Source organism: Ahaetulla prasina, chromosome 6, assembly GCF_028640845.1.
Source record: "Ahaetulla prasina isolate Xishuangbanna chromosome 6, ASM2864084v1, whole genome shotgun sequence".
Lineage (NCBI taxonomy): Eukaryota > Metazoa > Chordata > Lepidosauria > Squamata > Colubridae > Ahaetulla > Ahaetulla prasina.
This window is the reverse complement of record NC_080544.1, coordinates 17518008-17538731: the sequence shown is the minus strand read 5'-3', so window position 1 is coordinate 17538731 and position 20724 is coordinate 17518008. Positions and strand designations below refer to the sequence as shown.

Below are 20724 nucleotides of genomic sequence, written 5' to 3'. Positions count from 1 at the left end.
CTTGTAATTCCACCTTCCCTAGAATCTAGCTAACGAGCTTTTAAACAGTATCAACTACCAACAATGAACATGGTGATACATGAAAACATAAATAAATTATCATGCTTTGCAAATGTACAAATCTTACCAAGAGATCAAGAGGTCAGTTAATGTTTCAGTAAACGTATAAAGAGCAAACACAATCCAATACATCATCCACCGCACCTAAAAATGAAAAATAAACCCTTTTAGTTTCTACAGATTAGAAAAATGAATAATTATATTTTAACAACTTAAAATACGTAGGTGCTATTTGTTTTTATTCCTTTTACAAAAATGCAAACTGCAAGTAGCATACAGCATCAGAAAAAAAAAGATCTTTAATTTTCTATCTAGTCCTTCTATCCAATTCTGTTGACAGAATTATGGAATCGTAAAGAGTTTCTTAAACCTCAGAAATTATCTGATCTAACTCTTGTTTAATGCTGGATCTGCTGAAAGTATTTCAGAAATTTGGTTCTCTCTAAAAACAAGAAAGGACAAAAATCACTTCCTTCTCTATGCAACAACCCACAGTAGGACCTCTGAAGTTTGCTCATCTCTCTCCTCAGTCTTCTGTTCTTCAGGCTACGTATACCTGATCCAGTTAATAATTTCCATGGGACTTGGTTTCCCGTTCCCTCACCATTCTCACAGTCAGAACACAATACTTTATTTGGCCAAGTGTGATTAGACACACAAGGAATTTGTCTCCAATGCAGAGGCTCTTGGTGCAGATTGATGGGACAAGGGGAAGAACAATGTCCCTTTGTCAGGGACAGTGTTTTGGCCTGCAAAATATTTTATCAACGTTTTTATTGGTTTTTTTTTCCTCCCTGAAAGATTTCAGTTTGTTTCTCAACTGAATTGTACAGCTTATCCGTTATATTAAAGGTGCGGGGGGGAATCTGAAGTGATTTCTCTTGGTCTGAGTTTTTCACATGTCAAAAGCCTGGTATTTAAACAGGCGTTTACATTTTTTATATGCACTGTACAGGGAGCAGCATAGTAACATATGGCCAGTGGTGGGATTCAGCCAGTTCGCACCATTTTGGGAGAACCGGTTCTTAACTTTCTGAGCAGTTTGGCAAACTGGTTGTTGGGATAAATCATTAGGGCAGAGAACCGGTTGTTAAATTACTTGAATCCCACCCCTGCATATGGCTTAGAGCAGGGGTCTCCAAGCTTGGCAACTTTAAGACTTGTGGACTTCAACTCCTAGAATTCCTCAGCCAGCTTTGCTTGGAGACCCCTGGCTTAGAGTTTCTACTGAGCCACCCCACACATTTCCCCTGGAGAAAAAAAGAAGGCTGTCTTTAAAAAACACCCAGAGACACTAAGAAGAGAAAATGGGATTCATTCCCCACCAGCCTCAGAACAAACTGAATCTTCCAGGGATCTCTTGGGAAGTCCAGGACTGAGAGAGTGAATATTATTTATCTTTGACAAGATAGGTAAATATAAAACTAGAATTACTGCATAAGATTTTTATTTTGTATGTTTAAAATTTTAACATTTTGTCTTTAGAGTTTTCTAAGACTTCAATCGTGCATGTTTGCTATTTAGAATTTCCTTAGCATGGTGCTGTCTATAAATAAAAGTAGGTTAGCAATATCCTGTAGTTTGCCAGATTTTTCTATTATTTCTTGGCATTCATATGATTAACCGGAGGGGGGGAGGGGGAGAGGGGGAGAGAATAATATAGCACAGTGATGGCGAGTGCCCAAAGTGCGTGCGCATGCCCAAACCCCCAAAATGCAATGCATGCACGGGCCCTGCACATGCATGCGCCCCCTGCGCATGCACAGGCAACCCCTGCATGCGACCGACCCTGCACATCGCCCACCACCCTGTGCATGCACATGCCCCCCTGCATGCGCCCCACCCAACATGCCTGCGTGGCAGAAACCCAAAGACCAGCTGGCCGGCGAGAAGTCCGTGTGCATGGGCGGCAGAGCTGAACTGGGGTGATGGCTCGTGTGCCCACAGAGAGAGCGCTGCGTGCACATCCAGCATGTATGCCATAGGTTTGCCATCACGGATATAGCATATACTTTATTATTACTATCTTTATTATTATAATCAATAATTCATATATAAACATAAAACAAGGACAACTGAAACATTTGATGACCTATTTTAACAGTAGCAACACAGACCTAAGCACTGTGCCAGTAATACCAGAGTTGGACTCAGAGTAAGGCCTTTATGTATCTATTCACCTTAACAGTTGGAATTCCACATTTCTTTGTAGAAATTATGATATAGTCAATAGTTTCAATCTGCTTTGAGCCAGAAAGAGAAACTTTTGTCAAGTAGAGGGTTTTAGAATATTTGCGTAATAGAAGTGCTGATGGTAACCCATGAAGACATATCTGAAAGAAGCCATTACTCAACCTGGGGAAGCTGAAAGTGGTTAGATATTTGGCCAGCATCCAAGGCCTACTTGAAATTCAGGTTCTGCTGTTAGGTGGCGTCTTACAGACTTCCAGCTGTTACTTCATTATTATCAACTTTCAAAAAGGATGACCTTTGCATAACAAAGGCTAAAAATGAACACATCTGGGGAGCTGGATTCCACAGCATCCCCCCTGCTAGGAGAATGGTCCACCATCAATACAAGGATCCAGTGAAGAACAGCTAGGTATTTAGTCACTAACTGATTATTATCCTCTAGGGCAGTGATGGCTAACCTTTTTGCTGTCACGTGCTAAAAGCACAGGTGGGGTGGGGGTGTCATGTGGCGGTCACATGGGCACGCACCCACACCCATAATTTGATGCGCCCCTTTCCCCGTGCATGTGTGCTTGATCCACCCCAACCCCACCCCCACTTTTGGCATGCGATGGCACGGTGGGCCTGGTAGGCCCGTTTTTTTCCCCCTCTCCAGGCTCCAGAGCCTTTCTAGGAGCCTGGGGAGGCCTTCCCCACTCTTTCAGAGGTCCTCCAAAGGCCAGAAACAGCCCATTTCCTGACTTCTGGCAGGTCTAGAAGGCAGTTTGTCCAGGGTTTTTCGCCTGGGAGAGTTAGCCACCAGCCAGTCGCCTAGTTGCCAATGCTGGCAGCCAGAAGCCACAGTGTGATCGGATCGCAGAGGTGGGGGAAGTGCTACAGCCAAACAGCCTCCAAACAGCACTTTTTAGGAGAAGGAAGGGGAGGGGGTGGAAGAGACAGAGACAGAGACAGAGAGAGAGAGAGAGAGAGAGAGAGAGAGAGAGAGAGAGAGAAAGTCCTAAACCCGCAGCAGCCGCAGCAGCCGGAATGGGAAGAGTTTCCTCCTACTCAAGGAGGCAGAAAGAGATTCACCTCATTGTTGTCCTATTCAAGAATAAGAACTTTTGTTCTTGTGGAAAAGTTCCAGGAAAACAAAGAGCAAGAAGGTGTCTTAAGCAGGAAGGCAAACCAAAAGCCAAGATTCTGCTCCACCCTTAGATTTAAGCTGGAACTCGCCTGGAGACGCATTTCCCAGGCTGTATCTTGAACAGGAGAACATCTCTTCCAGGGCTCATTTATTCTCTTGAGCAGCATTTCTCAACCTTGGCAGCTGTAAGATGGGTGGCCTTTGATGGTTGAGAAACGCTGCTCTATAGAAATAGGATAGAAGTTAACTAACGTAGAGTGTGAACTCCAATTCGTACTATTTTGCATTGTGTTTTATGCTTGATTTTCCTACTTCTTCTTATGTTTCAATGGGAGAGTCCTTTAAGATACTTTCATGATTCTTGTAGAAACTTACATTCAGTTCCAACATTGAAGGTCTTATATGTGACTGTTTAAGGTAACAAAAGATTGTTTTAAAAAAACAATGTCCTTTACGGCTTGTTGAGATCAATCCAAAGGAGAGAATTGCCTAGTGTACACTTCACTGTACAATAGGGCAACTGTAGAATTTATTTCATTTTAATATCCCTTTTTTCTCCCTTATTTTCCAATACTGCAAGGCCACGGATTGTGGAGATTCATGTGGTAGGGTTAACGGAAAGAATGTCAGGTAATGACATTTCCTAGGCCAGGGGTCAGCAACCCATGGCTCTGGAGCCGATGTGGCTCCTTCATCCCTCTGCTGCGGCTCCTTGTCACCCAAAATATGTGTCACAACCGCCAATGTGCGACATCCGCCAGCAGAAAGTTTATTGAGCTTTTCGACCCGCAGTAGGCCAACCATGGATAAATATTTTTTTTATACGTAGCATAAAGGTAAAAAATGATATATGCAGTGTTATCTTTATTTTAGATGGCAAAAAGGTTTTGTGGCGCCTGGTATTTTCTTTTCTGTGGGAAACGGGTCCAAATGGCTCTTTGAGTGTTTAAGGTTGCCGACCCCTGTCCTAGATGGTAAATGATGGTAGCAGGGATTACCAAACTGTACGCTAAGAGGCAGAGCGCTCTATAGACCAGGAAAGCTTCCAGGATGCTATTTCCCAACTTTGGCTATTTTAACATTTGTGGTTAAGTATGACTGGATTGCGGCATTCTGGAAGTTGAAGTCCACACACCTTAAAATACCTAGCTAAGATTGACAAACACTATTCTGGGAGATTGAAACCTCCAGCCTTTCACTCTATGGGATCGGTCCTGGTGCTCAGCCCCTCAAACCATCTTATAAAGTGATCCCAAGCTAAGAAGCTTCAAAAGATGGAACTGAGCTTTTATTTCCTAATGGAATGCTTTCCAAATTCCCATAAAGGCATGCAACAGATTAAAAAAAGAATACACGGACTGACTATACCACTATACCTTTATCAAGAGTTACTAGGAAGTTATTAGAATTTCTGATTGGACAAATCAAGTGTCAGTTTTCTTGGGGAAACTGGCTTTCACTTATTTTATATAAATTATTTTGCTATAAAATGGATGAGACGTTCAGAACAAGAAGGGAAAAGAAACAGCAGGACAGGCCTGGGAGGGAAAAGAACAGCCTGCTTAAGAACATCAATTCTCAACCATACAATCTGTTTCTAATCATCCTCTCTGCAATAAACACATGTTGAAATCCAGGATCTTATTCAAAGAGATAACCATAATTAATTGAACTAATTAAATGCAAAAAAATCCTCTCCGTGATTCAAGAACAAACTCATTCTACATTCTCTGGAGTACATTGAATCTTACCTACCATAGAGTATAGTGTTCTAGGAATGGTTCACAACAGGGGTGAAATCTACTTACCTTCCTTACTGGTTCGGAAGTGCACGTGCCGCGTGCAAACCTTCTGAGCATGCGCAAAAGGTAAAAAACACATTACTTCCTGGTTAAAACCAGGAAGTAATGATACCCAGGCAGGTGGGTGGAGCTTTGCTCCGCCATTGCTCCCGGATCGCCGAACCACTGGCCACGATAGCTATCGGATTGCGCAATCCGGTCCGAACCGGGAGCATTCCACCCCGGTTCACAAAAGCAAATCCTCCAAAGGTAGTTTATGGTGTTCGGAGGGTGTTTTTCCTAGGCCTGCTTTACCTGGATTGCCATGCCAAGAACTCCCCAAATTGCTTCTGATTCAGCAGATTTACTTCCAGAGATAGTCAAATCACCATTTCAAAAGCATGATGTAGAGGGAGATTTCTCTGAAATAGTTCGCACTCTGACAAATTTTCTATATTGCTATTATTTTTCTTTCTTTAAAAATGGGGGAAAGCTACCGGTATTTGAAACTATAAAATTGAAACAGAAAATGCCTGTATATCAATAACTCAACGATCCTGCTTCCAAAATATGTAAGAGCAATTCATCATTTTCCTAATCAGAAGTACTCTTAATTATTAATTATGTAATATACCAGATTAAAAAACGAACAGAAAAAATATCAGATACGGAATCTGAATTTAAAATCCTTCCATAGGTGCATTAAATTTTAAACGCTGTACAATATTACTTATTGAATAGATTAATTATTGAAAGCTTAATATTTAATTGTACAGGGTTAATTTGAAGCCATTATTATGTTTTATTTATCAATGTGAAAACTGAAAGCCGATAGATTAGATTAGACTAGATTAGACTAGATTAGATTAGAATTCTTTATTGGTCAAGTGTGATTGGACACACAAGGAATTTGTCTTTGGTGCATATGTACATAAGAAGAAAAGATGCATTCATCAAGAATCATAAGGTACAAACACTTAATGATAATCATAGGGTACAAATAAGCAATCAAATCATATTAGGAAACAATCAATATAAATCGTAAGGATACAGAAACAAGTTATTTGTAGACCCAAAATTATTCTGTGAAAAGTATTTATTTATTTTTTGCCATATAAACAAATTTATGATATCAAATATTTTTGGGAGAAATCTGTATATTTTCTAGAAATAAATTCATTCACCCTATTCTTAAAATTTCCCAGACTTGAACTAATAAGATTGAACAGAATGTCGAGCATGTGATGAAACGTTAGATTAATCCCAGAGGGTTGTATTGTATTTTCAGCCTCAGTGAATAGCCAAATTGGTGTCTGTGCCAGCTACACAACTATTCTGAAGGATTGTCTTATCTTAAAAACTGACCTTCATATGAACCTTTACAGAATGAGCATAAGCAATGCCAAGGAAGGAGGTATAAGGAAAAACAGAGAAAGAAAAAAGACAGTTCAGCTTTAAAGTTGAACTATGTGGTTTCTGGCAATTGCATGTATGACCTCCATGGAGCTCTATTTATTGAATTAAAAATTCTAGAGCGTAGTTAGAAATAATATTTTTGGTTATGGGCATTTTTTTCCCAAAAGTGAAGCTTGTTTTGTTTTCAAATGAAAGAGTCAATGAATCTTGTAATTTAGGAAAATACAAATTATTTGTTTCTTTAATTCTAATCTCTTTCTCCTATGAATTTTGGCGGAAGGATAGGAAAGAACTGCTGTAAAACTGAAAGCCATATACATATAATTTTCTGAAAGGCCATTACAGACAGCTTAAAATGATCTTAATGAAATAAAATTATTATAGCCTAGGTAAAGTACATTCCACTTTTTAAAAAAATATATTTTGTAATTTATCTTGTATTTTAATTCTGGTTAGCTGCCCAGAGTTGCATTGGTGAGATGGGTGATAATATAAATGAATATACTGTACATTTTGAAAACAAAATCTGCAATGCATAGAATTCTAAAAAGGGACTTAAGAAATGCAATTGTTGTTATATAGTTTTCTGATATTTAGCTACTTCTAGATTGGTAGAAAAGTCCATATTAAGCAGCAATGAAGAAATGAAACATTAGATTCTGAGCAAATACAATTTATTGTATTTCTTCAGCTCCCCCCACCCCCAAAAAAGCAGGAATGGAATGGAATAGAAAAATGGAATGGAATGGGAATGGGAGTGGGAGTGGGAGTGGGAGTGAGAGTGAGTGAGAGAGTGAGAGTGTGAGTGAGAGTGAGAATAGAATAGAATATCTTTATTGAACAATTGGACACACAAGCAGTGGTGGGTTTCAAATTTTTTTACTACCAGTTCTGTGGGTGTGTCTTGGTGGGTGTGGCTTAGTGGGCATGGCAGGGGCAGGATACCGTAAAATCTCCATTCCCACCCCACACCAGGGAAAGGATACTGCAAAATCCCCATTTCCTCCCAATCAGCCTGGACTTGGGAGGCAGAGAATAGATGGGAGCGGGGCCAGTCAGAATTTTTACTACCGGTTCTCCGAACTACTCAAAATTTCCACTACTGGTTCTCCAGAACTGGTCAGAACCTGGTGAAACCCACCTCTGCACACAAGGAATTTGTCTCTGGTGCATCAGCTCACATTGTACATATGCACAGCAGGCAATGATGCAGTAGTCAAGCCACAAGAGATCTGAAGAGTCTTCTGAACTAGGAAAAGGCACACCTGCTACAACAAATGTTCTACAGCCTGCTCGTTGAGCAGGAACTGAGTGTCCAGGAAGACTCCCAGATTGCACACAATTCTTGAAGGGGAAGACTACAGATGGAACAACTCCCAATCTCGGTGGCCCAAATATTCATGGTTCACTCACCTCTCGTGAAATGAGTGGACATATAAACCACTTAAATGAGCTAATTGAAATAAAAAGTATATTCAAAGATAACAACCATTTACTTATTGCTAAAACAAGCAAATACTAAAAATTCTTTCCTATAATGGAAAATAATGTTTATTCAATAATGCGTATTTAGGGAAATTATGTAGAATGATTATCATCTTTAAGAAGCCATGTTCTAAAAAGATGGGTAGAAGCTGGCTGTCTAAGTCAGCAGTCTGAAAGAACACTATGTACATACAACTAATGACATAAACAGAATACTGAAGTCCAAATACATTATCTCTGCATAGCAGATTTTGCGATGTTAAGCCAAGTAAGGAAAACAAAGTTCAGTCATGCAGTTCTTTCTTTCCAGCTCAAAATGAGAATTTAAATCTGTTTGAGACAAATCATACTAAAATACTATGCAATTTCAACTGATTATATATTTCTTGAGTCCCTTGGACTGCAAGGCGATCAAACCATCAGTCCTAGAGGAAATCAACCTGACTGCTCTTTAGAAGGCCAGATCCTGAAGATGAAACTCAAATACTTTGGCCACCTAATGAGAAGTAAGGACTCACTAGAGAAGAGCCTAATGCTGGGAACGATTGAGGGCAAAAGAAGAAGGAGACGACAGAGAATGAGATGACTAGATGGAGTCACTGAAGCAGTCGGCCTGAGCTTAAATGGACTCCAGAGGATGGTAGAGGACAGGAAGGCCTGGAGGAACATTGTCCATGGGGTCGGACACAACTTCGCAACTAATAATAACAACAATATATTTTTCAAGCAGAGAGTAGAATTTACATACAAAAGAAACAAATCACATTAGGTAGGTAAATTGGAAGAAAGGAAATTAATAGTTTATGCTGTATAATAGATATGAACTTGGTCACCAAGTTTTATATAAGGAACCAAAGTTTGAATGGCATGCATCAAATATTCTTCATTCCCATCCCCCCAATTTAGGATAAGCTTTGATACAATAAATAGAGAACAAAGGATGCATCCAGATAATGCCTACTAGGTTCCTTGCCCACTCATTTTTAAAACCCTTTTAAGTACAAAATGCATGGAAAAGCAGGATCATAATAAATCATTATCTAATAAATGAATAGACATTTATTACTCCAGATATACTCCGGATATCCTTAGGCATTCTTGGAAAATAAAACCATGGGTGACTACAATACTTTTTCAGAAAGTATGACTACCTGTCTAGAAAAAAAAAACCAACCCTGCTATTTAAAAAGTTTTTCACAATATTGTCTAGTTCTTTACAACCGTGGAATTCTCTTAAAAACCATTGCAAAAAAGGTCGTAAAGTCTGGTGTGGTTATGTGATGACCAATTTAATGACCATCATGACTTACAATCTTAATGGAGGGCTCAGTTATGGTCAGAAGTAGAGGACTACCTATATAAACAACATCATCAAAAGAACTACAGTTTTGGAGAACTACAGATAACGGCAGCGATGTAAAGAGTGCTTAAGGGATTATAATCATCTAGATAATTATGGATACTACATAAAATTTAGTAAAAAGAAACTGTACAGCTAAAACGAAGAACGCTGTATCTACTCAACTGGATATACAAACTTTTATCTTATCATCAACCTTGGTCCTGACTGGAGTATAAGACCATAAAGGAGCTTGTTTACCTCATGTCCTGGATTCCTGTCTAATCTGTACAAATGTCATATTGGTTGATGTTCGACCAGGAATTAATGAATTGTAAATATATCTTTTTCTTGAAGAGTTTGGAAGTTGATGTGTGGCACTAGGCTGCCTAAACAGAAGGACAGAATCAAGATCACAAGAAGTGTTACTACTGCTTTATAATGCCTTGGTAAGAGCACACCAGAGGTAGGTTTCAGCAGATTCTGACCAGTTCTGGAGAACCGGTAGCAGAAATTTTGAGTAGTTCGGAGAACCTGTAAATACCGCCACTGACTGGCCCCGCCCGCATCTATTCTTTGCCTCCCAAGTCCCAACTGATTGGGAGGAAATGGGGATTTGGCAGTAACCTTCCCCTGGAGTGGGGCGGGAATGGAGATTCTACAGTATCCTTCCCCTGCCATGCCCACCATGCCACGCCCACCAAGCCACACCCACAGAACTGGTAGTAAAAAAATTTGAAACCCACCACTGGAGCATACTTGAAATACTACATCCAGTTTCCGCCACAATATAAAAAACTGTTTCTAGAACGAGTGCAGAGAAGAGCAACAAAGATGATTAGAGGGCTGGAGACTAAAACTAAGAATGGTTGCAGGAATTGGGAATGCCTAATCTAGTGAAAAGAAGGACTAGGGGTGACATGATAGCAGTGTTCCAATATCTCAGGGGCTGCCACAAAGAAGAGGGGTCAACCTATTCTCCAAAGCACCAGGACAAGAAGCAAAGGATGGAAACTAATCAAGAGAGACGCAAAATTTCCTTAACAATCAACCAGTGGAATCAATGCTCCATCCTGGAGGCTTTTAAGAAGAAACTAGACAGCCCCTTGTCTGAAACATTATAGGGCAGTGATGGCTAACCTTTTCCGAACTGAGTGCCTAAAGCGCGTGCGCGCAAATGCGCAAGTGCGCACCCGCACCCCCCAAATGTAATGTGCGTGTGGCCCGGCGCATGCACGCACAGCTCCACATGCACTACACCCCCTCACATGCGTGGCGGAGTCCCGAAGACCAGCTGGGCGGCAGGAGGCGCGTGCACATATGTGCGGCGGAGCAATCCTGTGATGAAGGTTAGGCTTAAAGAAACTTTAAGCACAATCTCCTAACAGTCAGAACAATTAACAGTGGGAAACAGCTTGGCTTGCTTTCAAAAGCCGTGGATGCTCCTACACTGGATGCTTTTAAGAAGAGACTGGACCAGGGGTCTCCAACCTTGGCAACCTTAAGCCTGGTGGACTTCAACTCCCAGAATTCTGGGAGTTGAAGTCCACCAGGCTTAAAGTTGCCAAGGTTGGAGACCCCTGGACTGGACAGCCGGTGTAATTGCTCCTTTTCTGGTTGCTATTGAACTTCAGTCCAAGGGCTGCTTACCACACCTTGTGGTCCTGACAGATGACTGATTTTGCTTACCTGTATTAATTGTGCATCACTTCTCACTTCCTAGCCTGTTTGTTGTCTTCCTCTTTTTCTCCTCCACACCCACCCTTTTGTAGGCTAAGGGCCTGGATGGGGTGAGGCTGCCTCTGGACATCAGAACTTTCTTAAAAATGTTAGGGTGTAGCTCAGTTACCCAGACACCTAGAACACCAGCATACATGCTTGTGAGTAATGTGTGATTGTGGAATGAATGAGCCCATCTCCTCTCAAATTTCAGGGAAGAAGGGATGAGTTGGTTCTATTCTTGGGGAAGTAGTGGCAGAAAGCATTTCTGCATGGCTACAGCTGCTTTTCCCAAATGCAGAGAGCAAACCTAGCTTCATTACCCACAAAGCTGAAAAGTAAAGAAAATTCCTTTCTCTTTGAAGGATTTGTGGCTAGAGTGAGACAGCTACATTCAGGAGCAAGCTTACTGGACTAATATGTCAAAGAGTAGCGTACGCATCAGAAATATCATTAGCTCTGAAGTACCTGGATTCTATGAAACAGTTTAAAACAATACCCAGAGACACTTTCAATGCAGCCAGCGAAGAAAAACTAATTTATTATTTGATTATCAGAGTCAACATAAACAGAAGCATGCTAAGCACTTTTAATTAAAACATGGAAAAGATAAAAAGTAATGATATGGTTGTCAATTTATTATGTTCAACTAATGTTAGGATTCAGTTGATTACTTGATTAAATAACCCCCTGGCTCAGTAAAATGTATGAACTCACTCTATTCTATTTTATACTAAGTGACGGTCATATTTTCCTTTGTAAAATATTCACATTCTCATGCATAGGTTATTTCTATCATAACTTTTTCATATGCCTACTACATTTTTTCATAAATTTCTTCAGTATACGCTTGTTTGTGAGTTGGAACCACTTTCCAAAACTTTGGAAAAAGCATGTTGGATGCTTTTTGGAAGCTTATCTCTACAAACAGGTCCATGAAGAAGCAGATGGTAACCTTCCCCGTTAAGGCAGAATTTTATGTGCAGCCTACGCTTTCTTTCTTTCTTTCTTGGCACTCCCGCAAGGGTTGCCAACACGTCTAGTCTTTCCAATTCAGCCTCATCATTTAATCAGTGTCAAGGTGGCAAGGAGAAAAAATGCTTCAGAAAGAATAGGAAGGTAGCAAAGAGGAACTGCATTTGGAAAGCATCTGCTCTTTGCATTACTTCTCAATTTATCATCAAATTTAAAAATTAAATAGTGCAATATCAACACCTCACTTCGACATGAAATGATTTCAGTGTATCATAATTTACCATGATTGATGTCTCTTGACAAATTAAAATCTGTATTACTGCTGAAGTTAGTATACATTCTCAAAACGTGAATAAAGTTTAATACTGAAAAGAAATATTGAAATCAAGTACTCACATATTCCTTGACATTTTTTGTTTTTACAGCTTTGTAGGAATAATAAGCAGGATACAGCATTCCAAAGACCAACCTATATGTAAAGAAAAATATTTTAATTAAACAAAAGCACACAGTAATTGTTAAGTTTGGGTATTGACGAGGCAGGAGACCAGGTTAGTGACAACAGCTCTTTAATATAGTGTGACCCAGCAAAGCTCTGGAGAAAAACCTCTCCTTATATACACTTCAGCCTGAGGCTGCATCCAATCAGAAACGAGATATTTCCCGCCTAAAACTCCCGCCAAAACTTACAGTAATACATTACACTCCTTCCCTCCCAGAAGGCACTTTGCCAATATTTGCATATTACTTCTCTACGTAGTCCTGCAGGTACGTGGGGCGTCTCCTGACTCTCCCGGACCTGCGCAGTTCACTTTCTGGAGTTGAGTCGAGCTTGCCGGAGGGACTTTTCGTTCCTCTGAGCTCCTCCTCCCGCCATCCGCCCTGGATTATTCGCCGGCTCGGACCTGCTGTCCTCTAGAGGGACCGGAGGGTGTCGCTGGACCTCGCCTGCCTCAGATAAGTCTCTGTTTGGTTCTTTGCTTACGCTTTCTGTTTGTTCTCGGCTCCAGTCAGCTGCGGGGTTAATTAAATCATAGTCAGGGCTGTTCTCGCCTAATTCTGCCTTATCGCTCAATCTGTTTCTTAATTGATCTATGTGGCGCCCAGATTCTGCCATCGTCTAGTTCCACTAGATAAGATTTGGGGCCCGTTTGTCTATGACTATCCCCCTCTTCCAGTTAGGGCCGTCGCTGTAATTATGTGCCCACACCGAGTCTCCTATGTTTAACTCTCGGATTCTATCTGGTTTTGTTTTGAACCCGTCCTGTACGTAGTTCGGGTGTAGCCGGTCTAGCGGGCACCGTAGCTTCCGCCCCATTAATAGCTCGGCTGGGCTGCGGCGGTGGGCACACAGGGGTCCTGTGTTGACGGTTAGGAATGCGTCGATTTGTGCCTGCCAATCGCCGGGGCCGCTTCGTGATAGCGCTTCTTTCGCACTCCGGACAAAACGTTCAGCAAGGCCGTTCGACGCAGGGTGGAACGGCGCTGAGAGGGCATGTCGGATGCCCTCTTCAGCCAGGTACCCTTCAAATAATGCTGCGGTGAACTGTGGGCCGTTATCGGACACGAGGGTGTCCGGTAGCCCGTGCGTGGCGAAAAGGTGTTTTAGTGCTGAGATGACAGCTCCTGCGGTTGTGGATTTCATTAGGATGATCTCCAGCCATTTGGAGAATGCATCCACCACAATTAGAAATGTTTGGCCGTGGAAGGGGCCGGCAAAATCAATGTGTATGCGGGACCAAGGGCCTTGGGGTTTCTCCCACTCCAAAACTGGGGCCGTAGGTGGTAGTGGTCTGGATTCCTGACATACTTGGCATCGGCCAACCCTGTCACTGATTTCCCTGTCCATTAGGGGCCACCAGACATAGCTCCTAGCCAAACCCTTCATCCTCACAATTCCTGGGTGACCCTCATGCAGGAGTTCCAGGACTTTTTCTCAGCTTCTCTGGAACTACCACCCTATCCCCCAGAGCAGGCACCCCTTGCACAGACAATTCCCTTTTTCTTTACAAATTCCTTGAAGCGTCGCCCGGTAGCAGCGGCCATCCCTTGAACCCAACTGATTACAGTCCTTAAAACAACGTCCCGGTAGGAGGCCCGAGCCACTTCCTGCGATGTGACTGGCCCCGAGTCCAAAGAGTCAATTAGTAGAACGGTGTGCCCGGGTGGGGTCCTCGATTTCCCTGGCAATGGGCATCTGCTCAATGCGTCCGCATGCCCCAGCTCCTTTCCAGGCCGATGCTGCAGCTTGTAGGAGTATGCGGTCAAAAATAGTCCATCTGGTCAGTCTAGGTGAGAGTGCTACTGGCGTTGGGCGGTCGCCAGCCAGTAACCCCAATAGCGGTCTGTGATCAGTGACAATTTCAAATCTCTCCCAAAAGCGTATTCGTGAAATTTTTCACCCTGACACTATTGCGAGAGCCTCCTATCTAGCTGGCTGTAATTCCTCTCAGCCGGGGACATCGCTCGTGAATAGAACGCTATAGGGGCTTCAGTGCCGTTTGGGAGTCTGTGGCTAAGTACAGCTCCTACTCCATAGGGGACGCATCACAAACCAATACTAACGGCAGTCTGTTGTTGTATTGTATTAACAGGCTATCGCTTGATAGCAAACTTTTACTGCCTCAAATGCCCTATTCTCTGACTTCCCCACGACCAAGCAGTGTTTTTCCAAGCAATTTATGCAGCGGTTCAGCAACGGTTGCCTTGTCTTTTAAAAACACGGCGTAAAGTTTACCAGACCCAGGAAAGCCTGGAGTTCTGTCTTGTTTTTGGGTGCTGGGGCTCTCTTTATCGCCTTGACTTTGCTCTCAGTGGGGTGAATCCTTTTTGTCTATTCTATAGCCCAAAATTCAACAGATTCGACCCCTATCTGACACTTGCTTGCTTTGACTTTTAATCCTGCCGACCTAAAATGGCCAAAACTTTCCTTAATCGCTTCCCAGTTCTCTTAAATCTTCCCTGATACCAACACATCATCGAAATAGGGCGACTCCGGTAACCCTTGTAGGAGCCGCTCCATCAAATTTTGGAATAGCCCGGGGCCACTCACCCGAACTGTAACCGGGTGCACTTAAAGGCACCCGGTGCGTTACAATGGTCTGGGCCTCAGCTGTGCTAGCATCTACGGGTAGCTGTTGGTACGCTTGTGCCAAGTCTAATTTGGCGAAAACTTGTCCGTGCCCTAGTGAGTGCAATAAGTGTTGCACTACTGGAACTGGGTAGGCGCTCTTTTGCAATGCTTTGTTCAAGGTAGCCTTGTAATCAGCGCAAATTCTTATGGACCCGTCTGGTTTTATAGGGTGACGATTGGCGTCTCCCATTTGGCATAGTCAACTGGCACTAGTATCCCTGGCTGACTAATTTATCTAACTCTTTGTCGATTTTAGGTTTGAGTGCAAAGGAACCCTCCTTGCCTTTAACCTAATGGGAGCTATTTGGGGTCTAAATTGAAGGAGATAGGGGTCCCTTGTACTTGCCTAAACGGTCCTCGAATCGTCTGCGAATTCCTCCAGTAGGGCGTTTTGCAGGTTGCATCCGCTCGGTGGGCGCCAGTCACCCCCATTCCCAACGCCCGGAACCAGTCTAGCCCCAGCAAGCTTGGCAAGGTTCCCTCGACTAACGTGATGGGCAGGGTCTTTTCGTATGTCCCGTACTTGACCTCGGCGGTCGTTGTCCCTCGAACAGGGATGCGGTTGCCCTGGTAATCCTGCACCCGGGCCGTTGTTTCTGTAGCTTGCGCTTTGCGATGTGCGGCAAGGCTTTCACAAAAGTGTCCCAGGACATGATTGTGATAGCTGATCCTGTGTCTACTTCCAGTCGGCACGGTACGCCTTCAATTGTCGGGTTTGTGAAGATCTTTTCTTCGATGCGGGTAGCTGCGTGGTCTATGGTAACAGTCATTCGGTTTGACTTCGCGCTCTTTCTTTCCTGGCCAATCGCGGGTCGCCTCGCCGATCTCGCGCTCTGATTGGCTGGTTTGAAATTCGGGAATGTGGGGTTTGCATCTCTGACTCAGAGCCGCTCTGATTGGCGATTTGAATTTTCGGCGGAAGGTTGGGGTGCTCGGCAGACTTGAGCCAGGTGCCCTTCCTTTCACACCGCCGCAAATGGCGTCCTGAACTTACATCTTTGGCGCTGATGTCGCCCCGCAACTTCCGCATTCCTCCGGGTCTTCCCTTGTCGATTTTCCGGTGTAGTGGACTTCTTCCTCCTCTTCGCTGGTTGACTCACGATAGGTTTCTTCGTGGTGGACTGTGCTCGCTTTGCGCCCGCCATCGGCGTGAGTCGCTTTGTAAGGTGTCTGCTGCATGGTTGGACATCTCATGGGCTCTGGCTTCGTCCAGGCGTTTGCCAATGTCAGGTTGCTCTTGGCTGTAACCGTCTCCTCAAACGGATGTCTCTGACCCCCGTATAAGTTGTTCCAGCAGCTCTTCGTCCAGATCGCGGTACTGCAATGCTTGGAGGCTTGTCTCAGGGCTGCCATGTAGTCGCTGATAGACTCGCCTTCTTGTTGCCTCGCTCCCCAAACTCGTACCGTCGAACGTATTTGGACGGGGCTGGTGCGTAGTGATTCTTCAGGAGGGTCTGAAGGGTCTGCCACGATACGGAGTGTAGCGGTGTTGGCTCCGCTAGAGCTTCTGCGACGGCGATGACTGCTGACCCACAGTGGCTTATGAAGTAAGCCCGTTTGCGGTTGTCGGAGACTCCCTGTAGCTCGTTTGCCTCCAGGAAACTTTCGAAACGGGTCATATATATTCCCCATGTCTCCTGGGCAGGGTCAAACGGAGTGGGTGGCGTGTAGCCGGTCATCGCTGCATTCGCCGTCACCTTGCTGGGTTTGATTCTCGTAGTGAGTTCAGCTCTGTTCTGGTGCTCTGCCTCAAGATCCCACCTTCGTCGCCAATGTTAAGTTTGGGTATTGACGAGGCAGGAGACCAGGTTAGTGACAACAGCTCTTTAATATAGTGTGACCCAGCAAAGCTCTGGAGAAAAACCTCTCCTTATATACACTTCAGCCTGAGGCTGCATCCAATCAGAAACGAGATATTTCCCGCCTAAAACTCCCGCCAAAACTTACAGTAATACATTACAGTAATCATGGAAGCTAAAACACAATAAGGAAAAAAGGAAAAGAACTTCATATTCAGACAACTGTAATTTCAAACTATCTGTCTATTCTGTTGGAGCACTGCATTCTCTAGGCATCCCTCACACGCTCGTACATCAAAACCTGCCTTTTAAAAAAATATTAAAGTTTGCACTAAGATTTCAGATCTTTTCACACCTAGTATTTTGCGAGGAAAAAGATAAAAACTACTAGCTGGCTTGAATAGGTGCTCTAAGGCTATGAAAGGCTTATCTATTACAAAGGAGAAACTAAGTAGAAACAGAAACGATATATTTCTGAACTAGCTGTAATTCAACTTTTTTTTTTTTTGACAAAACTGTTCATTTCAAACAGATAATCTCTCATGTGTAACTGCTTGAGTGTACAATGGTACAAATTAGAGTAAAACATAAAGGTAGACAGGTTACTTCATTTATCCATGTCTGGCAGAACAATGGTACAATTCAGAGCAACATTTTCCTCTTTTGGCGCATGTCAGGGCAAGAGTGATGGAAACGATCCCATTTTCCACAATTTTGTTCCTAATTATCATAATCCTGATCCTCCAAATGTAACCCTTTTATTTTAGTACCAGATGTTCGTTATGTAATGAAATACTTCAGAGTACATACGGGTACATACAAATACCTTATACTTATCTAAAACTACTGGATGTGCTGAATTTTAAAAAATTGAGGTATTTCTGAAACGTTAACAGTATTGTAAAATACTACGCTGAAGAATGAAACGGGAAAACATTTATTTTTCAGTGTAACCTTCCGAAATAAATCTGCTTTGGGATCCAAGAACAAGGCGTGTAACAGTATGTGTTTAATTATTCCTGGTATACTGGCTGGGTTCATATATTATGCTATTACCCTGGTTTATTTCAAGCGTGCTTTATTGAAAACGAAACCTAAAATGTACTACATTATGGCCTCATGTAATATGCAAACCAGGCCATTAACTTGAGTATGCACTTTTATTGGTGGCTAAAAACAGAAATTGGCCAGTTTCATTACGCAGTATTATAGGCTGCTTTTTAATGAATATTCTCCTTACAAATTTATTTAGCTGCTTTATAGGCATTTTGGTTCTTCTCCCATATAAAAATGTTTTCTCTAAACTGGACAAAATCGGACAAGGAATCTGAAAGTGTCAATGGTGTAAAGCACTGACACCACATTTGTGTCCTTTTAACTTACAGGTTGTATTTAATAATAAAGGAGAGAACCCACATATATTCATACCAACAGCCAACAAACCTTTTGTTCCGAGGAACACTTGCCCCAGTTCAAAGTACGTGGATAGAAACTAGTTGTAGACACTAAATAGGATTTCAGAGTCTTTTAGAAACAATGAGCCAGGAAAAATATTGGATCCTTACTGCAATCTGATAAGTGTATGTATATAAGATGAGTCTTACACCTTCCTGGAGGCAAAACTTAGGGCACTCAGAATTAAGGCATAATCAGTACTGACAATGGGTGGTTGTTTGATAAGATTAAACTAGATTTACAAACCTCCCTCTATCTCTGAAGAAGTGATTCCTATTGGGTTGTTTTCCAACCAACCAAGGAAGGAAGGAAGCTTGGAGGTCTTCTAATCTAACCGTCTGCCAAGGCAGAGTTCCATAAGTTCCCTAAGAAGTTATCCCATAAGAAAAAGTACACCATTATTCTTTTTTAACAGGAAAATATATCCATCTGAACTGAAGAAGCTTCTCGGATGAGAAGCGAAACGTCTTCAAGGAAAAACAAAGAAAGTCCAGTTGTCTTTTGACCAAGTATCTTTCGTGACAGCTATGACCTGGATGACCGAGAATCTTCATAGACATATCCAGCCGGAAATCTATTATAATTTTACCAGCATTTCTAAAAATTGCCGTCTTTCCATAAGGCTTTTTGTTTTTCTAAACTTAAATAGCTAGCTTCTATTTAACACTTGGTTTCCATGGTAGCCCGGTGAACTAAGCTTTAAATCAGCAGATGGTTGTTTTCAATTCAGAACAGGAGTTGGCAGCAGCCCAACTCTTTCAAGTATTTCCTAAGGCTTCTATGACTGCAGAAAAACAGGTTTAGAGCAAATGTATACAATAGTTTATTAAACCTAGACTGCATGTAAAGTAATAAAGTCATAACCTATTTACATTAATCTCCAACATGTTCTGACACCAAGCCCTACTCACGGTAACCACCTAGAAGCCCAACTAAATTCTGCATTGCTTGTAACAATACAGCAATATTACCTTTCCAAAAGAATAAAAACAGTAACAAAAGCAGCAACATCAGTGGTGGGTTTCACATTATGTTACTACTGGTTCACCCCACGCGCACACGCTTGCTTCATGCGTACGCGTGCCCGGTTCACCCTCACACCTGTCTTCCATGCATGTCCCCGGCCTTCTGTGCATGCGCTTTGCTCGCGCGCGCACCTTCTGCGCATGCATCCAGCCTCAAAAACATGCCTCAATAGGATAGCATAGAGCAGGGACAGGGGGACCGGCCCACCTGCGATTTCCACTACAGGGTTCGGGCGAACCAGTTGAATACCACCTCTGAGCAACGTATTTTCTTAATTAAAGCCAAACAGCAGTTTTAAGCAAATTCCTCCATCAGTAAATGTGAAATTCTTGGTTTATGCAATAACAAGATAAATTTTGTGACTTTCTCTACAAGCCAATCAAGACTCCTTAAACTATTCTTTCCCCACCACATCTTAACTGGAAGCATTTGTGGGGGGAAGGGAGGGAGAGATTTGATGGTGATCATTTAATGTACTATCAACAAGTTTTGTTTTGTTTTTATAAAAAGTTTTTCATTTTGAACACATTAAAACACAAGACAAACATACAACACTTATATACATATCACTATTCCTTATCAGCTATTCAGAGCGGTCCTTTCTTACTATTTATACATATTTTAATTCTATCTTATTCTACTTTTACATTATCTATCTTCCTTTATTTCATCTACATTTCATCTATATTCATCTACATTTTCTTTATTTCATCTACATACAGATTTTACCCTGTTGTTCTATTTTCATTATCTTTCCTATTTTCCAACCATTCATACCATCTACACCAGACCTTATAATATTCTATATCCTCTTTGTTTTTGATTTCTTTTGGGGGAAGGGGGAGGAGATTTGATGGTGATCATTTAATGTACTATCAACAAGTTTTGTTCAACTTTCTATCCTGTAAAAATTTGCACTTGATTCATTCAGCATGAATGCTTTGAGTATGAGGATACTCAATGAATCTGCCTTTACTAGATGCAGAGTTGGTAACTTATGTTAACTGACCAGATTATTGCGAGCTGAAGTCAATTGAGTTCAAATGTCAGATCTGGTATTTGTCTTGGAGCAGAGGATATTACCATTATTATTTGTCAAATTACTCCCAAGTGGCTTTGGAATTCTTTGTAGTTACTCCCTGCCAGAGGGAGAAAGAACCTGTTCAACTAGTCTGATCAGGTGCCTTACGGACCCTGATGGGTTTCACAGGGAATTT

General features: G+C 42.2%; 1 protein-coding gene across 1 annotated transcript in view; it reads right to left on the bottom strand.

The window, feature by feature from the left end:
• REEP3 (receptor accessory protein 3) overlaps window positions 1–20724 on the bottom strand; it is a 53674-nt gene that overhangs the window by 17385 nt on the left and 15565 nt on the right. Inside the window, exons 2-3 of the mRNA XM_058188988.1 lie at window positions 12491–12563; window positions 128–204 (exon numbers count right to left, since the gene is read on the bottom strand). Coding sequence (XP_058044971.1) covers window positions 128–204; window positions 12491–12563 — 150 coding nt within the window. The remainder of the gene's footprint in view (window positions 1–127; window positions 205–12490; window positions 12564–20724) is intronic.